This window comes from Charadrius vociferus, unplaced genomic scaffold (assembly GCF_000708025.1).
Source record: "Charadrius vociferus isolate BGI_N301 unplaced genomic scaffold, ASM70802v2 scaffold104, whole genome shotgun sequence".
NCBI classification, from domain to species: Eukaryota; Metazoa; Chordata; class Aves; order Charadriiformes; family Charadriidae; genus Charadrius; species Charadrius vociferus.
This window is the reverse complement of record NW_009648255.1, coordinates 5,485,395-5,508,896: the sequence shown is the minus strand read 5'-3', so window position 1 is coordinate 5,508,896 and position 23,502 is coordinate 5,485,395. Positions and strand designations below refer to the sequence as shown.

The 23,502-nt window shown below is 43.8% G+C and overlaps 1 protein-coding gene across 4 annotated transcripts in view; it reads left to right on the top strand.

The window, feature by feature from the left end:
• The window catches only part of MECOM (MDS1 and EVI1 complex locus), a 193,949-nt gene extending 188,753 nt beyond the window's left edge, over window positions 1–5,196 (top strand). For all 4 annotated transcript variants that reach the window (XM_009884426.1, XM_009884425.1, XM_009884424.1 and 1 more), the window contains 3 exons: window positions 2,294–2,530; window positions 3,068–3,254; window positions 4,218–5,196. In XM_009884426.1, coding sequence (XP_009882728.1) covers window positions 2,294–2,530; window positions 3,068–3,254; window positions 4,218–4,352 — 559 coding nt within the window. In that variant the 3' untranslated portion in view covers window positions 4,353–5,196. The remainder of the gene's footprint in view (window positions 1–2,293; window positions 2,531–3,067; window positions 3,255–4,217) is intronic.
• The last annotated feature ends 18,306 nt before the right edge of the window (window positions 5,197–23,502 follow it).

Genomic DNA, 23,502 nt, shown 5'->3' with positions numbered 1-23,502 from the left:
TAACTCAATCCCAAGAAAGATGCTGGCTAGCAAAAAGCCCACGAGGCTGTGGGTAGGCGTTGGTAGCCCACCAGTGCTTCAGCACATGAGAGACTTTTTCCTATTAAGATTTATTAAGTATATGAGTGCTACAATTCTTCTGAACTAACAGAAGAGAGACCACTTCTAAATATTTTCAGCTAATAAAAATACAGCTAAGCAGAAAAGGCTGTAACATGGACATGCACATCAGCTATACATATTTCTTCGAGATTGGTGTTGCATTATGCATTCTTTGTGCTTTTGAATTGGCATTACATTATCAGCATCAAAAATGTCTTACTCTTGGTGACAAACTTCACCGTCTTCTCAATTTCCAGAAGCCTTTGTGAAGGGATAGAAATGGTGGACATAGCACAATTTCCACGAAAGTATTGGATTAAGTGATTACATGCATATTCAAATTTCATTCCATCTTGATTGGCAATGAGGGCTTGGGATTTTTTCTTTGCACATCTGGTCTCAACATGTCCTCCGACAGGAAGTCAGCAAAGTGAAAAGGTTGCTGGGTTGTGCAGTGTTTCCTTTCTAAATTTGGCACTTCGGTCTGGTCTTGATGGATATTTTATCCCTGGCAAATTGCTGCATTTGAAAGCATAATTAGAGAATCTGTTTTCTTAATCACATGGCTTTTGTTACTTTGGTTGTAGTCCATCTCCCTTTCATTTCTAGCAGCCTCAATTGAGCATAACAAGCAAGTTGGCAGCCCAAACTGCGCTCAACAATTTCTTATTTCTGCCTATTTAAATAAAAGATGATAAAGAGATATTGCTCTGATTATCTTAGAGGGGGGTGGCTGCTTCAGCTCTCCTGACTGCACGGCCTAAGATTTTTTGATACTGCGGTGCAAAGAGGCCATTCCCTCGGTGGTTTTCTTTTAATGCAGTACTAAACTCATGGCAATCAGCTGGAATTTGCTCAGAACATAGATGAAACTATTAGGTTTAGGCAAATTGTCGTGTAAGAAACTAGCTTTCACTTGTCTATGCTGCATAAGAAAGTTTATCTGTTAACAACAGCAAGTCAAACGTTAAATACCAAATCTGCTGCTCGGGCTCATCCTTATCTTGCTCAAACTTTTGGTATATTCCATATTGTCCCGCACAGTTTGAAGCACACGGAGTCTAAAGCAAACCACGGGCGGACAATAAAGTTTCCATTTTTATAACTGTATTCCTGGAAGAGTGAGGACCTTTTGCACAATGAGAACAATAGATGAATCAAGGCCTCTGAGCTACGTAACGCAGCAGAGCAGATACGCTGAGTAGTGTGAATCTGTGTGGCTCCACCGAGTTCAGCCCTTCTACACCACTAGTGCCTCTGGCCATGCATTTGGCCCTGCGGCGGTGCCGAATTTCTTTAGCTCTCAATCAATGCGGTGGACGAGATGCAGCTGTGGGTGCTCAGAATCCTGCAGGGTTGAGGCCGTTAGCAAACGAGCCCCTTCTTCAGCGTGGATATTTTGTCCTTGATAAAATCCCGTAGGAAGTAGTTAAGAGAAGTCATTGTCTGAAAGCAAAAGAGAACGTAGTATCAGCGGGGTGACCAAATGGTTTTCCATGTGCGTATTGCTATAATTACTCATTTAATGAGAATAAATGCACTTAAATTGCTTTATGACCTTTCTTTTTGTTACTTCTTACCCTTCGAATCAGTTGATAATGTAGTTCAGCGTGGATGATACAGTATATTCTTTCAAAGACCATGTTATTTTGAACATACTGAATTTGACCATGTATGTAATCCATACGTTCAGTGAAGTAGTATGGCTTCCAAATGGGTGGTAGTGTGCAAAATTAATTATGCGTGTAATTTTGACTTTAAAACTCTGAATGCAGTATTGGATGTCATTTTTGAAAATGCCGGATCTGATTTTCAGAGTTTCTTGGCCCCTACAGCTTCTGTTAAAAGGCAATGAGTAGTTTTGCCCAGACTACATATATGATTAGAAACATGAGATGAAATAATGCGTGAGAAAATTTGGAATGGATATCTTAACATACCTCCGCTTGAACAGAAGTTTTAGCAGGGTAATAGGAAAATCCCATGCTGATGGCACTGTCACATCCCACTGATTTTTGAGTGGAATTTTCTCCAATACTGCCTAAATGTCTGAAGCTAAACAAGATATAAAATACAGAAATCACTTTATTCTACTGGGACAGATCCTTTTCAGATCTGCCTCCGACAATCTGGTGAGGAGCTTTTGTAACTGATTTGTGATTATTGCTTGGGTTTGTTTTGGTACTTTCAGAATGAATGGCAGCCACTTTAAGGATGAAAAAGCCATGGTAGCCAGCCAGAACTCGGATTTGCTGGATGACGAAGAGGCAGAAGATGAAGTAATGATGGATGAAGAAGATGAAGAGAGCGAAATTGCAGGGAAAGCGGTCAAAGAGCCTGTTACGAGTGACATGCACGAGGGGACCCCGGAGGAGGATTACGAGGAAACGAGTACTTTGGACATGAACTGCAAAGCTTCCCCTGGCAGGTTGGTTCCTTCCGAGTATTGGTGTGCCTGATACGTGAAATAAAAACAATAAACCATACAAGAATGCCAGCACCAAACTGTGTGCTGTGGGAACCGGTCCAAAGTAGCCAGTTCCCCCGTTACGATAGCAACGTGCCTCTGTGTTTGGGTCAATACCAGCCCTGTTTTCAGTCTCTTCATGCAATCTGTAGCCCTTAAGAGGAAAAATAAGTGTGCTCGGGGAGCTATTGTCAGGTTCTGGGTGAGACAGGAAACGTTTGTGGGAGAGACGTTATCTGCTCCATAAAGTGACCTGGGGTCTCCCATAATGGTCTTGTGAAGGGCTGTGGAGACACCAGGGGAGAGACGACCTCTCCTCTGTAGAAAAGAAATGGAAAAAAGGGGAATTTCTTTTATTTCAGCATCACGGTTTCACAGGGCAAGGCGGTTTGCGAGGGTAAAAAAGGGGAAATTGCTCAGATGTGTAAATCCGAGAGGAAGAGGGAACGCAGAGAGGATTGTTTAATTGACATTACAACCTCTGTGGTGTTTTTGTAGGTATAAAGAGGAGGAGTATAATAAGACTGGACTTTCGGCTTTGGACCACATAAGGCACTTCACAGATAGCCTCAAAATGAGGAAAATGGAAGAAAATCAATACAGTGAAGCTGAATTGGCAGCTTTCAATACTTCCCAGCTGCCAGAGGACCTAAAACAACCGTTGTACAGGAAATCCAAATCCCAGGTAAAAGCTTAACTCGGTTAAAATGTTATTGTCGCCAAATACCCGAAGGATTAAACGGTTAGTGTGTGGCAGGCGAGGTCGTTCCAGCCTCGTCAGACGGAGCTGTGCTCCATGTCCGCAAACCTCAGCCCGCCCCGACCTCCCCCTGCGCTCCCACTGCACCCCGGAGGCATCACGGGGCGCTCTGGCCCCTGACAACGGAGGATTTTCTTACTTTTTTTCCCGTTTTTGTTCCTGTCCGCCGTCCGCAGAAATGCCACGATAAGAAAGAGTCGCACTCTGCTTTCAGACGTCCGGCGCGGTCGCACTGATGCCGTGGGGTTTAGCTGCAGCCTCGCAGGGATGTGACTCGATCTTCTGGCCGGTTTGGCTTTTTGGGGTGGTTTTTTTCTTTTTTTTTTGAAGTCTGTTGGATGTTACCCCCTCTAGGTCCTCAGCATGTTTTTAAAACAGCAATAACTAGACTGATATCCGAGTGCTATTCCTTGACATTTTTTTAAACATTAATTAAAATGAGTCTTTGTAGATCCCTTTAAAAGATTCCTGTTTTGAAAACTGCAGAACGTGCCTGTAGAAAAGCTCAGCAAAGGTGACTGTGGTATTTGGTGAAACACAGGACCAGCCAAGGGATAATGTGGTTCTTCAGGCTCTTGAAAAGAGCCTCCCGTGCCAAGAATCTGAAGGCAAAGGAGACTCTGAGACCTTGTCTGCTATCAAAGGTTTCGCAGGGCTTCCTGAAGCCAGATGAAAGCAGAAATTATTATTATTATTAGTGAGTCAAAAGTGTCAGTGAAAAGGTTGACAGTGGTTTTACCTAACGCATTTTGATTTATCTTTTTTATTAATTTCGGAATAGCAGTTGTAGTCTAAATGATGCCCGAACCGCGTAGGGGTGGCACGGGTCCAAGCTCAGATGCGGCCGCGGGATCGTGACCTCTTTGTGCTTCTTCTTTCCCCGTCCAGGCGTATGCGATGATGCTCTCTCTCTCCGACAAGGACTCCCTTCATTCTGCACCCCACAATTCTCCCAATATGTGGCACAGTATGGCGAGAGCCGCTGCGGAATCCAGCGCCATTCAATCCATCAGTCACGTATGACATTGTGAAGTCTTACCGAGAATGGGACCAAGTCCAAACCAGTAGCATGGCTCTTTCATATATGACTATTTAAAAGACTGCTGAGCAGAATGCCTTATAAATCTGCAGGGTCACTCATTTAAAGTCCGGTGACCTTAAACTGAATAATTTTAAAAAGAAAGAAACTATTTATTCTCAATATTTTGTTTTGCACAGCAAAGGCAGCTGCTGACTTCTGGAGGATTAATGGGACTTAAAAAAAAAAAAAAAAAAAAAAAAAGTTTCAGTGGATTATGTAAACCGGGGCCGGGAAAAAGTGTCTTCCAGTTCGCCCGGCTTTGAGGGGCAGGGGCAAAAGGGTTAAGACTGCATTGATACACACATGGGCACTCCTTTAAAGTAGGAACTGAATTGATTTTCTTTTTGTATAAGATAGTTTGACACAGGATTGGGAACAGTTGCTTTTATGTACAAATCTCTTCATTAAAGCTTTATGCATTTTAGCCCTTCAAAGACAGAAAATAGTTCTATCAAATGCACACTATCCATCGTAAATGTAGAAAGAAGTAACAGGGAATATTTTGTTCTCTCCGTAATTCTTTTGCCTTCTCAACTGCATTGTTAAAAAAAAAAAGGAAAAACAAGAAAAAAAAAAACAAGAAAGAAAAAAAAAAGAACTCTGAGAAACAATACATAAGAGGCTTGTGTATATTGTAAACTATGAATGTTCACTATTCCAAGAAGCTAAATCATCCAGATAATTCCGTGAAAGCACCGCGTTCATCGACAGCACCACTAGTTCAAATCATTGTAAGGAGATTTTAATTTTCGACAATCATGTCACTATTTTGTTGTATTGTTTCCTTTCCCCCCCCCCACCCTCTAATTTCTTCTTTGTGTTGTGTGTACCATGTATTTATTTGTTGGCAAACGATTGTTTGTTGATTAAAATAGCACTGTTCCTATAACAAACAGCACTGCTCCAGTCCCCCACTGCGTTACGATGTAAGGCACCCATGTACTTCAAAAAAAGTGAGGTGAACTGATCTGTGTATATGGGAGTGCAAAACAGTGTTTGAAATTTTCTTACATTCCTCTTTTATTTTATTTTTGCCTTTTAATGAACTAAATAACTAATAGATGCGACTTAGGTTGGTTTGTTTTTTTTTTGTAATACAGTAAATTGATTCAATTGTATAAACAGTTATAATTTCTTCATGAAAGCATGATTCTTCTGATTAAAAAAACTGTACCCAGTATTTTATGCTGGTCGTCTGCGAGCTTGTGTGATGTTATGTTCATGTTAATCCTATTTGTAAGATGAAGTGTTCCAAATTTATGTTTTAAAAAAATAAATAAATAACGGAAGGTATTCAGTTATTTTTTGGGGGTTTTTTTGGCCTTTAGTGAGGGACCAGATTTATTTTTCCTTTTTGTTTATAATCTCATTTTGAAATAATCGGCAAGTTGAGGTACTTTCTTTAAATGCTTTGTACAATGTAACTGTTACGCATTTCAGTACATTACTATGGGAGGATCAACTTAAAAAAAAAAATAAAGGACTACAAAACTGAAGGGATCTTTTTCCTTATTGTCTTGTTTTCCTCTGGGTCAGGGCCAAAATGGCATATTTCGTCTGCAGTCTGGGGAGCAAAGACTGAGCCTGTGGGGCCGTTGGTGTCAGGGAACCAGAGGATGGGGCGCTGCGAAGCGTCTTGGACTTGGTCGTGCATTTTAGGACCCACTTAGATCAGTCCTTTAAGCTTCAAAACACTAGAAAAGAGAAATGTTGCCCTCATTTTACAGGAGGGATTGGTGCAAGGTCACCTTCGACCTTCGCTGTTGTGGAGCCTTGAGCTCGGGCTGGTGACGCCCCCACCTGCTGCTCGTGGGGACGACGTTGGGAAGCAGCGGCTTGGCTGGCTAATAGCAAAACATTCACTCGCCGGGACAATAAAAATCCATAGCTGAGAAGCTAAATAGGCCTCCAATTGAATGAAATGAGCCCTTAGGGTCTAAAAGGGGAAAAAAAAAAAAAAGAAAGAGAGAGAATGTTTTAGTTTGAGCATTCCCTTTGAAATCAGGTCCAAAGCTCTGCTTCTTTTGGACAACCTGCAGAGCGGTGGGGGTGGGATGTCCAGGAAAAGCCAGCGTTGGCCCAGGCACTGCACGTTTTCCTGCTCTTCCCACCAGCAGCAAGAGAAGGACTGAGACAGCTCCAAAGGACACCGTGGGGCTCTCCCTGCTTGCCACCCCGGCCAAGCTTGGTCTTTGCAGCTACCGCACAGGGCTGTCCTTCACGTTTAAGTGAGTCAAAAGAGTGAATGTGGCACACTGCAGAGTCTTTTTGTGCAGTGGGACCAAGGATTGCTGTCACCAGATGCGAGCGAGCTGGCATGAGCGAGCAAGGAGGGAGCACAGCGGTGGGTATCGGTAACCCAGGGCAGTCAGCAACAAACTGCATGTTAAATGCAGCGCTGTCCCAGCAGGAAAGGCACTTCTGGGGAATATGATTTGCAGGAGGTTTGGTTAAATCTGGCTTCACCGAAGCCAAAAGTACCTCCAATGATGGATGCCTTGTCTCCAGGCCGAAGGCAAGGGATGCTCCTCTCCCAGACTGTTTCAGTACCCGAAGACTTCTTGTAGCTCACCAGATCCCTAAGTTACGTTTCAGAAGAACCTATATGTGTCGTTCTTGTCTTCACCCCAGCTATGATTTGACTTGTTTTATAACCATGAAGGAGCACCAGAGGCACCGGCAGGGCTGAACCCAAACCCGGCAAGGACAGGTGTGGGCTGCCCTTGGTTTGCTCCTACAGCTCCTCAACCTCCTGCACAGTTTGATGGCAAGTTGAGACCTACAGGATGGTGGTTTTCATGCAGGAAACCTAAACCACACCTGGAAAAAAACAATAATAATTAAAAAAAAAAGGCCTCTGTGCCTGTTCTTCTACTCACTTCATTGGCCTGAGCCAATGGTCAGGTACATGCAGATAATTGCATAAATAGGCTATTATTTTTAGTGCTGTTAAAGTCACCGTGAAACTTGGTTTTAGGTTTCTGCCAAATAAAGAGAACAAATAGATTAATCAAGTCAAGTTTTATCTGCAAACAACTTTCCAGATCGTTTTCCCCTTTAATTTGATGCAATGACAGTTCTTATCAGCTCTGCCCTCACCTGCCCTAGATGAAAGGGGTTTGGGGAGGTGGAGAAAGGGTGGGACAGTTTCCCTTGGGTTTAATGTTCTGGGTTACAGTAGCACACTCCCATCATATAACTGTCAGGGAAAGTACTCCTTGAGCTGAGCCATAGGGTTAGTCTAACCTGCGCATAACCAGGTCTGTTGACCATCAGGGAGCGGCTGCCTCCGCCTCAGTGGATCCCCGGGCTGATGGTCCCATTGAGAGCCCAGAGCTTTGTATGTTCATCTCCAAGTATACCACCCAGCCCATGGGGTGCAATGAGCAGAGGGGGGAAACATATCACAAGGGGTCCTCCAACTCCATGTTGATACCTTACCGTGACCTCGATTTTCATTGCCCTTTCTCAATGGCAGGGTTACTCACACAGAGGAATAGCTGAAAAGCAAACTCAGATTTGATTAACCATCTCACCCCCCAAATAAACAAAGAGAACTGGATAATTTTAGTCTTTGTGTCCATACCCTCCCTGATGGACCACACAGATGCATTTGTCCAAATGCAAGCAGATTGCTAAGTGGGGACCAATGTTCATGGATTTTGCTACGGTAACTTTATTTTTTAGAAAAAAAAAAATCAATACTTTAAAAAAAAAAAACAGCTTATTTCAGCACCATCCTACTGTTCACCCCACTGTAGTAGTTTTCCATAAGTCAACAAATCATTCCCATGTGATCCAGCAGTCTTCCTAGATGAAGGAATTGCATATTACCACCTCAATTCCTATCTACAGAATCTAACAAAGCATCAGCATGACAAGATGATTAATCAATATTTCACCCTGGCCCAGATCCTCAACACCACTGCGGGTCCGAGTTGCTGTTCCCGTGTCAGCCCTGCTGCTTTACTGCATTAATAGCCACATTTACGGAGTAATGGGAGGGGAAGTTATTATAAAAACATTTGTGAGGCTGCTTTTGCTCAGTGATTCACTTTGGCCCGTTGCTCCGTGTGCGTCTTGAACTTTAAAACTTTCTGTCAGGTCCCTCTTGCTCAGACGGACGGGGAATTGCTGCAAGCTCCTGGATCGTTTTGCCGCACTCTGCTGCTTTCCAGCTACACTAAGTCTCATTTGTGGTTTTGCTGGTCAGTCGTAGAGTGGCACGGAAAAGCTAGTTTGTTTTAAAGCTTCTTCCAGTAATGATTTAAACAAAACAAAGGCATCCAGCACCAAACAGAAGACCCTTTCTCCATGTCAAAGACCACGTACCTTGCCAGGACTCCAGTTATAAGAAAAATGTATTCTGCAGCCTGGCCAAAACCATCTTCTTTCCCATCCCATTGAGAGACTGTGTAGGTTTGTGAGTGTCCCTAGTCCGTGGCTTCCAATAGCCCACTTAATTCCTCTTTTGTTTCTATACAGAAAATGGTGCCAGCTTTAGGCAAGGCTCGGCTTTACAATTCAGAGTCACTTAATGAAGTCTGGGGAGAGGGTGAAGGGGTAGAACCTCAAACAGAAAGTAAAAAAAAAAAAAATTACTATATTCCATTTCTTTTTTTTTTTTTCCCCCATCTCAGATTCATTTGTTGCTAAAGGAAAACAATTTTGAGCCAAATTTACTGTTTTCCCAGAACTGAGATTTTAATCAGACTAACATTTAAAGAATCCCTGAAAAGAGGCCCCACTGCCACGCTGCGATTCAGGAACTCGTGGTACGCCTTGCAAGACTGAAGCCTTTTTCCCAAAAACTACCGGCTAAATTTTGCTTGGGGGGTATGGCCATAAACCAGACTGAACACAGATCCCTTTGCCACCGTGCGCTGGAAGCAGGCTCCTTTTCTTTTTTTTTTTTTGATCCAGGAATGACCGTATTTTAATGGCAACTGAAGCTATTTATATCTATAAATCCATTTGGGGGAGTTTTGGGAACCTCTTATTATGAAAGGTGCTGTGGAAATATAAAAGTAGTCCCGTACAACTTGCTGCGTAGGAGCTTTAGCAATATCTGCTCTGCCTGAGCAGAGGGGCTGAAAGAAGGCACCTCCAGAAGGCACCCTCCTTTTTCCTGCTTTATTTTAATACTAATTAATTCCAGAAAGGCTAAAGAAATGTGATGAAACGCTACACTTCTAAGAAAAAGCTTTGCCCAAGAGTCTTAAAGCAGGCCTCCCAGCTTGGGAGGGCCTAGTGGGAGAAGAGGGTTAGTGGTCATTTTGATGCTTAAATTATCAGTAATTAAGAAGCTGATTTTCTGGGATTGAGGAAAATTTTAAACAGCTGCTTCTTTCAGGCCTTTACTCCTCATTTTCATTAGCATGCGCTAAGGCAATCTGGAAAATATATTTAGATCTATATTACTCTATGTCAAGACCTCAGCATCTGTACCTTGGGGCAGATACGTGTGAGATAGCCGGGGGTAGATGTGCCAGCACGCACATGTGGAAGTGTTCAATTTGTAATATGATTATAGCCCCAAAACAAAGCCTGCTTGATACCTGTGGCATATTTGTTTCATGGTAAGCGTGGAAAATTCTCAAAAATCGTGTCATGTTTCGCATCACCAGCCAACTCAAACTAGAGAAGTAGCGCTTTAATTCCCAGGGAATCTCTTTCAACAGGCGCGTGTCAGGCCCAATTAAGGTCCAGGCAGCCCCGCGCTAATTGGGTGGAGGTATGCAGCAGCGTAACATGGTCATTTAGCAGAGCAGCTCCCTTGTCCAGGCCAGCGCCCACCCTCGCGCCAGCACGTCTCTCTTCCCGAGGGCGGCCGACGGAGAAACTCCTGCTAGAAAATCACCTGGAAAAAGTTAACGAGGGGAGTGAGAGTTTTTAGTAGCGGTGGATAAGACTGCTCGGGGTGCTCAGCCGGCAGCTCACCACGTGCCCTCCTGCATCAAAGTTACACAGGACACAAAGGTGGTGGGTGAGCTGCCTCCTCCACCCACGTAACACCAGCCATGGCTTCGGCGTCCTCCGTGGATGGTCTCTTGTCTTGTCTGCAAGTCTTTATGCTCAAAATAAAGAGGTTTTTTTCTTGCTCCTGAAGTGCTAATAGAGAAAAAAAAAAAAAAAAGAAGACATAAGCCAAGACATGGAGATCAATTTAAGCATTCAACCCCTTCTGAATTTCAGCAGGCTTTTTGTGAAAATCACAGCTACGGACTCAATTTCAGGTCATCAATGATCCTGCAGGGCAGAGACAAATGGTCTTCACTCCAAACCGATTCTTATAAACATTTTAATGATTTAGATCTCATTTAGATCCTCATTACGGAAACGTGTGTTTTACTGTATCAAACTCTTTCATAGAATCACAGAATGGTTTGGGTTGGAAAGGATCTTTAAAGACCGCCTAGTCCAAACCCCCAGCAATGAGGAGGGACATCTTCAACTAGATCCGGTTGCTCAGAGCCCCGTCCAACCTGACCTTAAATGTTTCCAGGGATGGGGCATCTCCCACCTCTTTGGGCAATCTGGCCAGTGTCTCACCACCTTCATTGTAAAAAATTTCTTCCTTATATCTAATCTGAATCTTCCCTCTTTTAGTTTAAAACCACTACCCCTTGTCCTATCGCAACAGGTCCTACTAGAAAATATGTTCCTGTTCCTCTGTTGCTGCTAGGCCTGTTGGAGACATGTCTGGTGTGCCTTCTCTTGGATTTATCTATAGTCTGTAGAGATCTTTCTGGCACCCAGCCTCTCCTGGCTCACGTCTTAAAAGAGGACAAGTTTTGCCACCCTCGGACCAACGTGAAGTCCCCGCACGCTGACACGTGCGTACTGTGTCTCGGGGGGGACTCCAGAGATGTGAAGTCCAGTCAGCTGCAATCACAACAGTGCAATAAAAATTTAGTTCAGAAGGATCCACAGACCCTCTACTCTGTGTAACCACAAGCCACAGAACACTTTGCAATCCACTGTAACAAAGTAAAGAGGTTTATTACATTTAGACTTGATTCCCTGGTACTCTTCTTGGAAGCAGTTCTGCTGGTTTTATTGCTTAAGAGCTATTAAAACCTTAACCACTGCATGGAGCAACTCCCTCCAGCTTTACACTCGTCCATAAAAACTTTGAATGGGAGATCAAGAACTCCTTTTTGGACCTAACACCCCATCAACTGAGGAACGCCAGAATCGGGTCTGAACGTGTCCCTGTCTCAGCTGGGTGTACAGACCAGTCTGAGAGATGCTGAAGGGCAGGAACATGACTTGTAAATGGATTTTTTTCCTCATGCTTTGCATCGCTGCTTGTAAGGAAGGACAAGGAGCAGGAAGCCACAGTGGCCTCTCCTTCCCCCTTGTGTCAGTCATAAGCCAAGCTCTGCATGTGCCACCCTCTATTAGCTTGGAAGGAAAGTCATTGTGTGAAGAACTGAGGAGAGCAGGAGCAGGGGCCGGGGTCAATCAAAAAAACAAACCCAAAACAAACCCCCACAACAAAAATGTTGCACCAGCCTAAACTCGGCATGGTGCTGGGGGAGAAGAAGTGTGCACGGGTAATCAGCAGGAGGGCACAGCGGCGTTGGACCAGCTCAGTCACCCCTCCAAAAAAACCCCTCTGAAACATGAGTATGAAACCACAACAACCTGACATGGTGTAATGGAAATGGCACTGACCAAAGACTTCGTAAGGGAGCTCCCTATGTCAGTCTTTACATTGCTCAGATACTGGTGGTGTGTGTCGTGCAGAAGCTAGCTCAAAGCCTCTCATTATCTTCACTTTTTTTTTTTTTTTTCTTTTATTATAGAGTCAAAAAATCTGGCTTTCTCAGCTCACCGCTTGTTCCAAAACATAACTTTCTCCTTCTCCACTCTGCCACTGAATTTTTAATATTTCCTCTTTGGAAAATGTCAGGAGTCTCGGCGAGGTGCGGGTTTCTGCTCTAATACAGTTCTGTGGGGGGTCAGCGAGGCTGGGGTGTCTTAAGGCAACACTTTGCCCTTGGAAAATATATTCTAGCTACTATCCCCACAGAAAAAAAAAAAAGAAAAAGCTTTTTTTTTTTTTTTTCAAAACCTGAGGAACCTGCCTCAGGAACCTGCCTCATAAATTATCCATTTATAATGTTTCTTCGTTTCAGCTTAAACAATGATCCTGGTACATTTTCTTTTAAACTTTGTCTCCCAGTCCAAGTGGCCACCTACTTTGTTGTCCAAATTTCTCGCGCAGTTCGAATCCTACAATGCGTAATCTCAGTAGGGTTATCAGTTATGTCATGCATTATACAGCCTCCAATCAGCGTAGTGGGAAACAACATTTTCATTTAATACCAGGAGAAACAGTGGAAGTCAGCGATTGATACCAACACAATGATGGGAAAAAGTGTCCAGAGGTGCTACTCACATAATCTCACTTTACAACATCTTGAAAATTCAATAGAAAGGACTTTGCTAACAATACCAGAATGACATACCACTGATTATTGTTCCTAAGGCTCTTAACAATAAGAAAGCTCTCTAAATATATCTCAACAAAAAAACATATAACAGTTTGTTTCTTTTTTTTTTTTTTTTTTTTTTGCAGAGCACATAGTATTAGTCAACAATTGCTGTGCGGTGTGAGCCCATTACGGCTGTTGGCTGGTAATGTCCTGGGAAATAAGCTCTTGAAAGATCTTTTTTTTTTTTTTGCTTTTTTAAACATGCCTAACAATTGTATCTTAAAACAATCCTGGAAGCACTAAGTATCTGCAAACTGCAAGGACCCACTCTAACCTATTTTCTTAAGACTTGAAGAAAGAACTAACCACGCTTGCATTTTATTCACTCCCTCCAAAATTCAGCGGTGAGAAGTAATTTTTAGCTCAGAGCAGAAACGAGAACCTTTTTAAGGCCCAACTGTTTCTTGTTAAGGCTCTGGGCTCTGCAGGGTTGGGTGAGGTCTCCGAACAACGCGTGAGCACTTTCCCAGTTAATCTCTCCCTAGCAGCCAGTCCCCAGCTTACCGTGACTTTAAGAAAGGGTTAAAAAGTGCAATTAAAATGAACATTAAATACGCCATGACATTTCCCTCGGAAGGAAAGTTGAAATAGGCATATTTACTGCCAACGCCACGCTTTAGCGGCTGAGCTAGCGGCCACTTAGTACTCAGTGTCCACTACAGAAGAGCCCTGAAAGCAATTAATTGCTCGGCACCCTCCGAGAGCAGCACCCACTTTTGGGGCCCTTCCTGCCAACACGTGAACGAAGCCACATACGGGAGTAAAATCTTTCACTCGCTTTGCAGCATCAGGCCCATAGCGACTTCTCGTTATTTCTCTATTGTACAGCACTTTCGGCACGTATGGCCATCCAGAAACTCGTTGGTGAAGATTAAATAATAATTTCAATTCCTTTGATATTGTTTACATTTCAAAAGCAAACCGAACCCTTATACATCGCGCAAATCTTTGCTGCGTTTATAGCATTAAAAGGCCAATGAAAGATCCCTAAAAAATCATTAACTGAAGTAAACATTGAATCACGTTACAGAGTCAATAACGGAGAATTTTTGAATGAAATAAATGTGTCGTGCTTGAGGATATCGAGTGAAATATCCACTGGATTTTCTTTTATTACATGCTTTTAATCTCTCTGTTTATTATTGAAGCGGTTAATAAGCAATTCCTAAAACAGATCCAGAAGGTGTCTTTAGCAGCCTGACTGTCAGCTCACACCATCAAAATATGTTTTCCCCCAGCCCTATGCAATCCGAGCTTCGTTTCACCTTAAACACTTTTTGCAATGATTATTTTTGTTCTCTGAACTTAAACATTAATTGTATAGATCCAGTTAAGATTTGTTTGCCATCGATATAAACAGCATTTACTGGGTACAAGGTATATCAGAAGGAATAATTTTAATTTCTGAAGACATTTTAGGATGATCAAATGAGCAGAGCGAGAAAACATTGTGAAAATCTGACTTGAGCACTGGCCACTTGGCACTGCTTTCCCCACAGCATCACCGCAGTGTTCATTATTGTCCATCAATAAACCCAAATTTATTTAGAGAAATAGACCCATTACGTAGTTCACTTGGAGCCTTTTTTCCCTTCCCCACTAAACACTATGGGAGTCCTTCAAAGCACCTTCTGGGACACTTTGTGGCACCTGATCTCGAACCAACTGTCTGATCTCTGCCAATTGAACATATTTACATAAACCTTTTTATTAAGTACTAAATATTAAGTATTTATTAAGTATTAAGTAAGCTTTTGTTTTCTTATCCTTTCTCAAATATTTAACTATAGACTTAATTAGCGGTACTACTCCACACGGTAACCTGAATGAAGCATCCACTAAATTAGGGGCTGATGCTCCCAAAGGCAGGACTGGAAATAACCCTGGACTTGACGTGGTTTCTAACACAGCTTTGCACATTTTGCCGCTTTTCACTCCTCCGTGATTTTATATACTTACAATACTTCTGTATATATAAGTATCGCATACAATAATAAGCACTTAGATGTAAGTATTGCTTATAATTGCATATATACTTAGGCAATTTGGAGACAGCGTTTATCGCTCACCAAAGGGACGGCGGTAACGGCAACGGCTGTGATTTACCCCAGGAAGAAGGCGATGCCTTCAAATTACCCCTGGGGGAACGGTGTGGGGTCCAGATCCTGCGCCCCGTTGGGGTGTGTGGTTCCTGCACCGGGGTCGGTGCAGGCCAACGCGCGGCAGGGCTGGTGGTGGCAGCGGCGCTTGTTGTGGTGGGTTGGTTTTTGAAGTCGAGTGGTAGGAAACCGCTTGAATGGCTGGAGCCAGAGCGTCTCTGCGAGGGCCAGACAAACACGAGAAAGCACACAGGGCTGTATCAGTGTTTAATGACTTTGTTGTTTTTAAAATTTATTTTTATTTTTTTTTTAATCCCCGTTGAAAGGCTCCAACTCAACGGTACTGGGGAGTGGGGCTGATGTTGCCAGACGATCCTCGCTGGGAGCCGGGTGCCTTTGAGGAGGTGGGGGCAAAAGCACCGAATTCCCTTTACAAACCCTTTGGCCGTAGGCACCTTCTCCTGCCTCCTCCCAAAGGAAAACTTTCCCAAATCCTGACCTGGGGGCAAAAAGTGCCTCCCTCAAGGGCCGGAGACACCCCAAAGCTGAAACCAAAGAGCCACAGCAAATTCATTGGGAATATTTACACACTGCGGGGGGCATCACCCGTGTCCCTGCCCACTGGGGAGGACCCCGGCCCCAACCTCCCTGCAGCCCAGTGGGGACACTTTCCCAGAGGTGTGCGAGTCACCGGCAGCGCTGGCAGCAGGATGAGATGGAGCCTCCACGATCACAGCTCTCGGCCAGGCACGCTGCCTCCGACCTGCGCTGCAGCCCCAGAGCTGCTCTCACGTGCCTGCGAAAATATGTACCCCAGTGACCACACAAGTAAACATGTGCCTCGTGAACTACATGATTCATATGTGATCTGAGGTTTCAGGAGCAGAGATTTTCGCATTTTAATACTATCCGGTGTGTTTGAAAGCACTGTCCAGGAACACGAAGCCTCTATGTAAATGATTTTTCCATTATTTATTATATTTGTCTTCTTTTTATAGCTCATCCTGAAACTTACAGTGAAAACTGGCGTGAGGTCTTTGAAAACAAAGGTGAAGCCCTAAATGAGGCTTAAAACTTCTGCTGGGAGTGCTGCAGTTCTCCGCGGGAGCATCAGCAACGTGCCCCGGCGGGGACGGCGGCGGGCGATGGACGGGCTGCCCCTGCCTCCCCGCAGACCCCCTCCCCGCGCCCGCTTGTACGCACATTTCTTGTCTGTATCGATGTATCTAACATGTGAGAAATAAAGTGTGGAAAACTTATTTCAGCTGCATTTCACGGGCGGGCTCTTTGATCAGCCGATGCCTGAGCGTTATCCAGCACACAGGGAAATGGACAACTTAGGTACAGAGCTCGCCGCTGCTAAATGCTGTCGACGTTGCCAGCGGTCGTTAGGCAGCCTTTGGCTTTGAACAAGAATATCATAAGCCAGGGGATGAACTCCCCCTTCCCCTGCACCGGGGCAATATTTCACAGCTACCGCCCCCATGCACCAATCCATGGCTAAACCCGCAGCAACTCGCCACTCAAAACAAGTAGGTTTGGTTAACGCCGGCTTGCGTTCCCGCCTGCGATTTTGTTTGAGGAGCGTAAGGCGAGGGGGGAATCCTGCGAAAGCTTTCTCGTAGCGTCGTCGGTGATTTATTTTCCTTCACGGAGCGGTGCGAAGGCCTCCCAGCCCTAATTGCCGGCTGCTCTCTCGTGGCTGCTCGGGGAAGTGCTCGTGGTCCCCTCCTCCAGCTCAGACCAGACTTTCTTCAAAACAAATTAAAGAACAGGGCCCATCGCCAACTGGAAGTAACTCTGGAGGACTGTAAAGTCCCCAGTAAGAGGACTCTTTACAGCCCAGTACCCAAGTGCTGGGCTACCGCAGGTCATTGCTGGGCTGGTGTTGGGGAGAAAAATCAGCTTTTTGCCCAATTATTACCTGTTTGAGTAGCCAAGAAACAAGCAGGAGCTAACCCAGGTCTTGCTGGGCAGAGGTACCAGTGATGACATCCTTGCGCCAGCAGCAAGTTTCTCTCCACTAGCAGGTAGCTACGACAATGATTTTGAAATTCTGCTTTACCTTTTTTTCAGTTCTCCGAGTACAAAAACCAGAGTACGCATTAGTGTGCCGCGTGTTCTACATGAGCCAGACCTGAGCAGTGCGGAAAGGCTGTCTTGATTCATTGCGCTCATATGATTTTGGCTGCAGTAAATTCACTCTCCTGCTACAGCATGCAATTTGAGGGTTTATTGAATACTGGCACAAACAGAGGGAATCATCAAAGTCTAGGTAATTGCAGGGCTTTTTTTTTTTTTTGCTTCTGCTGTCATTGCTTTACCAGCTATTGTCTCGCTGCTTGGGAAAGCACAGCCAAATACCTCTCATAAGAAATAAAATATTAAAAAAGTAAATTTTATTCCTTCTTCTATTTCTTTTCCTTGTGGTAGGACTTACTCTTATGTATGATTCTTTACAGTCTCCAGAAAGTTTCGATTTCTTCTCCTATTTCAGTATCCTTTTATTCAGCATTGTCTCTGAAAAATATTACACAAGATCCCGTCCCTTTTTCTTTTTTTTTGTTAGCACCCAAACTCTTGGCCCCTTTTTGTTAGAGATGGAAACCTAACACCTCTTCTTCAGCAGAAGGAGTTTGGGCTGTGCAGTCCCTGGAGACGCTCTCTGTTCACCTCAGCGAGCACCAGACCGACCGCCAGGAGAGCGCCTTCCCTCCTCAGCATTCGCCTCCCATTTGTCTTCCCCGCTATCCCCATGTTTCAGTTCCTCTAAAAATCACCCAGAGATCATTGGCCGTTTCAGAAAAGACAACTGCTCCATCGCAGTCGAAATCTGAGCTTGCACATATGGTTGAAGTTAAGCTAAGGTCTTCTTCCCAGAAATGCTGTGTGAAGTTCTTCTCCAGGCAAGTCTTTTCCAGTAAGATAGTGTCTCCTTGCCTGCTATTTTGCTTAGTCTCGCTTTCTTTTATCTTCCTTGTCGAACTTAAATGTCGCCATTCACTGCTAGCAGATGTGGTTTGGGATTCCTACATTCTTTTATGCCTTTATTTCAGTGCTTTCATCACAGCTTCTCTTTCAGCTAGGTGAATCAAAGGCCTTTCCATAGTCCAGTCAATGCAAGCTATACATGATGGCTTGTTTTATTTGGCAATCTTCTCCAGTATGTGATTCATTGTCTGCAGGTGATTCATAGTTAGGAAATTACTTCTGAACCCTGCCAGTGCTTGTGGTTGATTAAAGTTCAGAAGTCCCTGTAGTCTGTTCACCAGCGCTTTTTTGTCAACTCAAATATTTGTGTGCAGTAAAGAACAGTAAAAAGTGGATGTGCTATTGACATGAGCAATTTACTTGAATGTTTGCATCTTTAGAAAGTTCTACCAAAATTTTTAAAACTGGCATGAAACTGTTTCACAATGTCTGACTAAATGAATCACGTTTTACAAATAAATATCTGTCAAATTGTTCAATTACTCGAGATCCAGTCATTAAGCAATAAAATAAAGCAGTAAATAGGAGACATCTGCTGCAAAGTGCTACAGAAACATAAGCATCTTTCTCAAGTTACCTTCTTTGCATTTCGGTATAATGATTCACCAAAAATGTCTTACTCAAGGCAATCAAACATCAGAAAATTGTCCCCCGCAAAACAATATTGGCATAGCACGGTATCTTACCCAAAGCAAATAGAGCTTAATGTCTCGGTGGAGGCTACCTAGGAACAAAGAGGAGAAGACTGATCAGTTGACGTGCCGCTGCGTTATTAGGTGAGATCAGATGGTTCAGGATACTGAAACCTTGAAAGAAAAATGGTATTGGAAGCCATTGCTTCTGATCTTGAATTAATTTTTTAAAGATGTAAATGCTGCCCTTGCTTTGAAAGATAATATTTCCCATAATGACCGAGAGAGAAACCAACTTTCTCTTTACATCAGAGGTGCTTGTAGGAATAACATTAAAACTCATGGCATGGATGGTGGAAGGGTTTGAACACTGAGTCTCTAAGGACCGCCTGGTCAGATCCATTGCGGCAGCAACTGAACACCAAAGGTTGGGAACTTCTAGGTAGCTGCTGTCAGACCGAAGCGGGGATAGCAGCTCATTTCGATCACGCACATCTCCACAGCAGGGCTGCCACTTTCCCCAGAAAGATGAGGGGCTTTTTGGCAGCATCAGCCTACAGTGTTGACCCAGAAAATGCTCTTTCCAAGAATACAAATTAATTAAAATACCTTTTGGAAAGGCACTCAGATAACAGAAAATTTAAGGAGCTGTAGCCTCTTCCCTTTGCTTTTGGGCAGCTCAGGCTCGTTGCTTCATCTAGAGTGTCAGTTTGCAGAGCAGCGCTTGATTCACGTTTCTTTGAAAAAGAAAATATTTTCAAAACTTATCTTGATAGTTATAGAATTTCCTGTGAAAGATACTTTTTTCCTGCCAAAAGATTCCTACAATGCTCAAGTAGTACTTCAAAAACGGTAAAGCTGGAATGACACTTGCATATTTTACTGGTAATGGAGCATAGTAAAAACAGAAATGGAAAGAATACTCAAGTATCCAAAGCTGTATTATCACAGAAGTGTCAGCTTCTTTCAGACCTTTCTCTGTCTACATTTCAGCACCAGCAGCTCTACCTATAACTTGGCTTACGGCTTATGTTTAAAATTGGAATTATACGTATTAAACCCATACCGTATGAAGGTTTCTGCGTGTAATTCAAAATTCTTGTCTAAACAGAAACCCTGTAACTTCTCCGTGCTTCAGGTTGCAACAGTTTTTCTGTACATACCTCCACTTACAGGATTGGGTGGGTTTTGCCAAAAGCAGGTTTCAAATTTAGGGATTTTAGTTAACTTTCCACGGCTCTCACCAGCCTGAGAAGCTCCAGCAAGTGCAGTTTGTGTTTTAAACCTTCTCCCAATACACTTGTTTAGACAAATGTTTTTGCTGAGTTCAATTTCTCCCAGGGGAACTTACTTTGGAGAAGAACTGGTTAAAAAAAACCCTCCCCTGGGATTTGACTGAGTATAATTGGCAACAATATACCAAGAAAGTTGGGACATCATGAAATGCAAAATTGGATTAAAAAACAACAACAAAAAAAACCCCAAACATCCCTAAAACAGGAGGTTAAGACCTCAGTTTTCCATCTCATCCAAGAAATTGCATTCAGTGCAGTCTAAATGAAGATGTTCAAGCACGAGGAGCCGAACACTTGACTTGTAGCCACCCTTTAAACCTGTCTCAGAAGACATAGAAATGCTCCTGCTCTGGCGAGATTTTCCACAAGCCATCAGCTCCTTTCTGCTGGCTGCCATGTGTGTTTACGAGTCTCGCTGGCTCAGCAAACCTCCAGGTTGGAGTTGCCCACTGAGATTAACCTACGACGCTCCTCTTTTTATAAAAAACTACAAGCAACGACAATGAATTTGGGGTTTTATTTGACCGCAGTACTCAGCTTTGAATTCCCGCCTCATTTAGCCAAAGATATTTGGCTTGGTCACCCTTCTTCTTTGATAGCTGAGATATTGGTGCACTTCGCCTTCATGCAACATGTGCTTTTATTTTACGCTGTGCAAAAATTATGTCGTGACGCTAGGGAAAATATATTCCCCTGCATCCTTGGATAAAAAGGGTGGTAGGCGATTCAAACTGGTGTCCACTCTTCCATGACAAGCGCATGAACATCTAGCTTATACATGTATTTATTTCCAATGTTTCTCTATGGCTCAGATGTCAAGAGAAGCACAAAACCCACCATGAGTGGCAGGACGTCCATGAGAAGCCATGCCTCTGGCTCATCTACTCTATTTCTAGATTATCTTTTTAATTAACTTGCAAATGTCCAAAACAACAAATGTGTCTTTAAAGCAGGACTCAAAAGACAAAGCACGCGTAGCGTTAAAGCATAAAACTAGTGTGGTTTTGCTTTTTTTGCTGAAAGAAAAAATAGTGTTATTATAAAACTCCAGTGTTCCTAGTTATGATACAGGGACTCATCACATATGGGGGGAGGGAGAGGAGGCAGAAACGTGACATTCTGAAATAAAACCCCATGACTGTGTGTCACACTTGGTTACACACAAGAATGGAGTGGAACTGCACATGCAGACAAACGCCACTGGAGGTGATGTCCACGTGCGTCCCCGCTGCCCTGCCACCAGCAAATGGTGGGGAGGTTAATGGCACCAGGAGCTGACCAGTCCCACCAGCATGTTTTTTAGGATGTGTAAAATAAGTTTAAAACAAACAGTGAATATGAAGCAGTAACATGGTGAGACCCTCTCTTGAAAGCCCGGAGAGACTCCTTGGAAACAACAACTTTTCAGAATCATTTACAAATGCTGCCCCATCTGTAAACACAAGAAACATCCTTAATGTAAACAGCGTCCCTCGCTCTGAAAGTGCGAGGAGAAATGAACAGGAAGCGAGGCAGCAGAAGGAGGAATAAATCAATGACAGACTTTTATGAAACAAGACATCTTGGTCCTTATGCATATACTCACACACCAAAATCGCTTATTAACTCCACATGGATCAAGCGAAGTCTTTGGAAAAGGGAGCCTAAAGAGATGGGGAACATGAAAGGAGCATCTAGAAACAGATGGGACATAACATTTTCAATAAACCCGAACATAGATGGGAATCTCACATAGCAGCAGCTAAACTACCTCGTGCTGTGAGCCCATCAAATTTCACAAGCTTAACAACATTGGACTGAATCTATACATGAGGATGAGAATTTGCAGAGGATAAATCTAGCATGTTATTCGAAGCTGATGAGCTGTGTGGTTCAGCGGTTGGGACGCTCCCTCCAGGTTAATACAAGGTACCCACGCAGCACGTCGCTGGAAGCAGCCCCTTCTCCATGTGCTTTGAAAGCAAGGGTAAATCATTCCTCGGTGTAGCTTGCCTACTCTATGGTGCATTAACTGATCTGATGATTCCCTTTCCCATTCTCTAAACTGCGGCTGGGCCAGAAATTCTTGTTCTAAGCCTGGATCTGGACCTCACTTTTAAATAAAATAAAAAAAGTCCCCGATGTCTGGTAGTATTCCATAGCTATTATTTGCATTATAGGAAGACCAACAGGTCAAAAAATCAGACCAGAGCTCTGTACAAACACAGTATAATTCTTCTTGCCTTGAAGAATTTACAGTCAAAATGGGCAGAAAAGACCAGAAGTTCAAACATAGCTAATTAGCAACGCAGAGAATAAACCCCCAGTTCCTTGGTACCCCGTGTACTGTACTGCCCAACGTTGTTGGTTCACCCTAGGCCTTCGAATGCCTTCTAATGACCACTGAAGGTTGTTTTTGGACCAAGGGCAGCTGTGGTACTGATGAATACTAGTGTTCCCTGTGATAGAGAAGAGAAGCAATCTTGACTGCAGAGAGAAAATGCCCCCAGGTGCAATCAGTTTTCCCATTAAAAAGCTTTGTGTATCTTCAGATCTGACGAGACACTAATAGCCACCAATTAAACCTGACACCACAGATAATAAAAATCCATACCTATCTCTAACAGTGCCTACAACTTAATTACCTTAATCACATTTACCCTTACTGTGAGGCCGGCGATTCATGACCAATCATTCCACCAACCTCCATCAAGCATTTGATAAAAAGCACCTTTGAGGAAAACCTGCACTTTACAAGAACGCTCTATTAGGCTACGGATTAAGAAAGGAAATTAGTGCCTAGGGTCAAATCGTTTTGGTACTATTTACATTGGAAAGGGGCTCCCTGATTTATAGCTCTATAAATATTATCTCCTCCCTAGGTGCCAGATGCCAATGGTGGCAGCACCATGTCCTCTCCTGGTGTAAATCAGGAGAGGACATGGTGCATTTTCTGTGTCTGCGGCTGCTGAGTCCACCTGAAGGGCAGGTCCCTATGGGACAGCGTGGTGTGATGGGGTGACCTCCCCAGGAGCCGTCCCTGGTGATGTGGGTGGAGATGTAGGCTGTGACACAAGATCCTTAATTTTGGGCCCCAGGAAATTTGAGGCAGAAATAAGCATGAGCATCATGGGCACAGAAGGTGGGACGCATATGTGGACACACTTATATATACTGGCCCTCCCATTCAGATGAACTGTGCATGTGAATTAAGGGATAGCCCAGTAATTTGTAAGCACTCTTTTAAGCGGGAGCAGCAGCCACCTGCCTGACTTGGGACAGGATTTAGTTTGAGGACACCTCACCCCTTCCCCCAGGTCCATACAAATCTGCCCATGCTCTGGAAGATGGATTTTCTCCTGACTTTATCAGACGTTGTCAGCCCTTACCATGAAGTCCTGAAAATGGCTCCTAGACCAGGTCAGCTCTGCCTTTACATCTCTTTCTGTGCGTCGAGGTCAGTCCCAAGGGGTGAGCGAGAGATGGACACGGTGCTAGGCATCCCCTTCCTGCTCCAAAAGCTCTTCAGGACCCACCTCATCACCCCATGTCTTTCCAGGGCACAAGGTGATGTCGGTGACTCCACCATTGG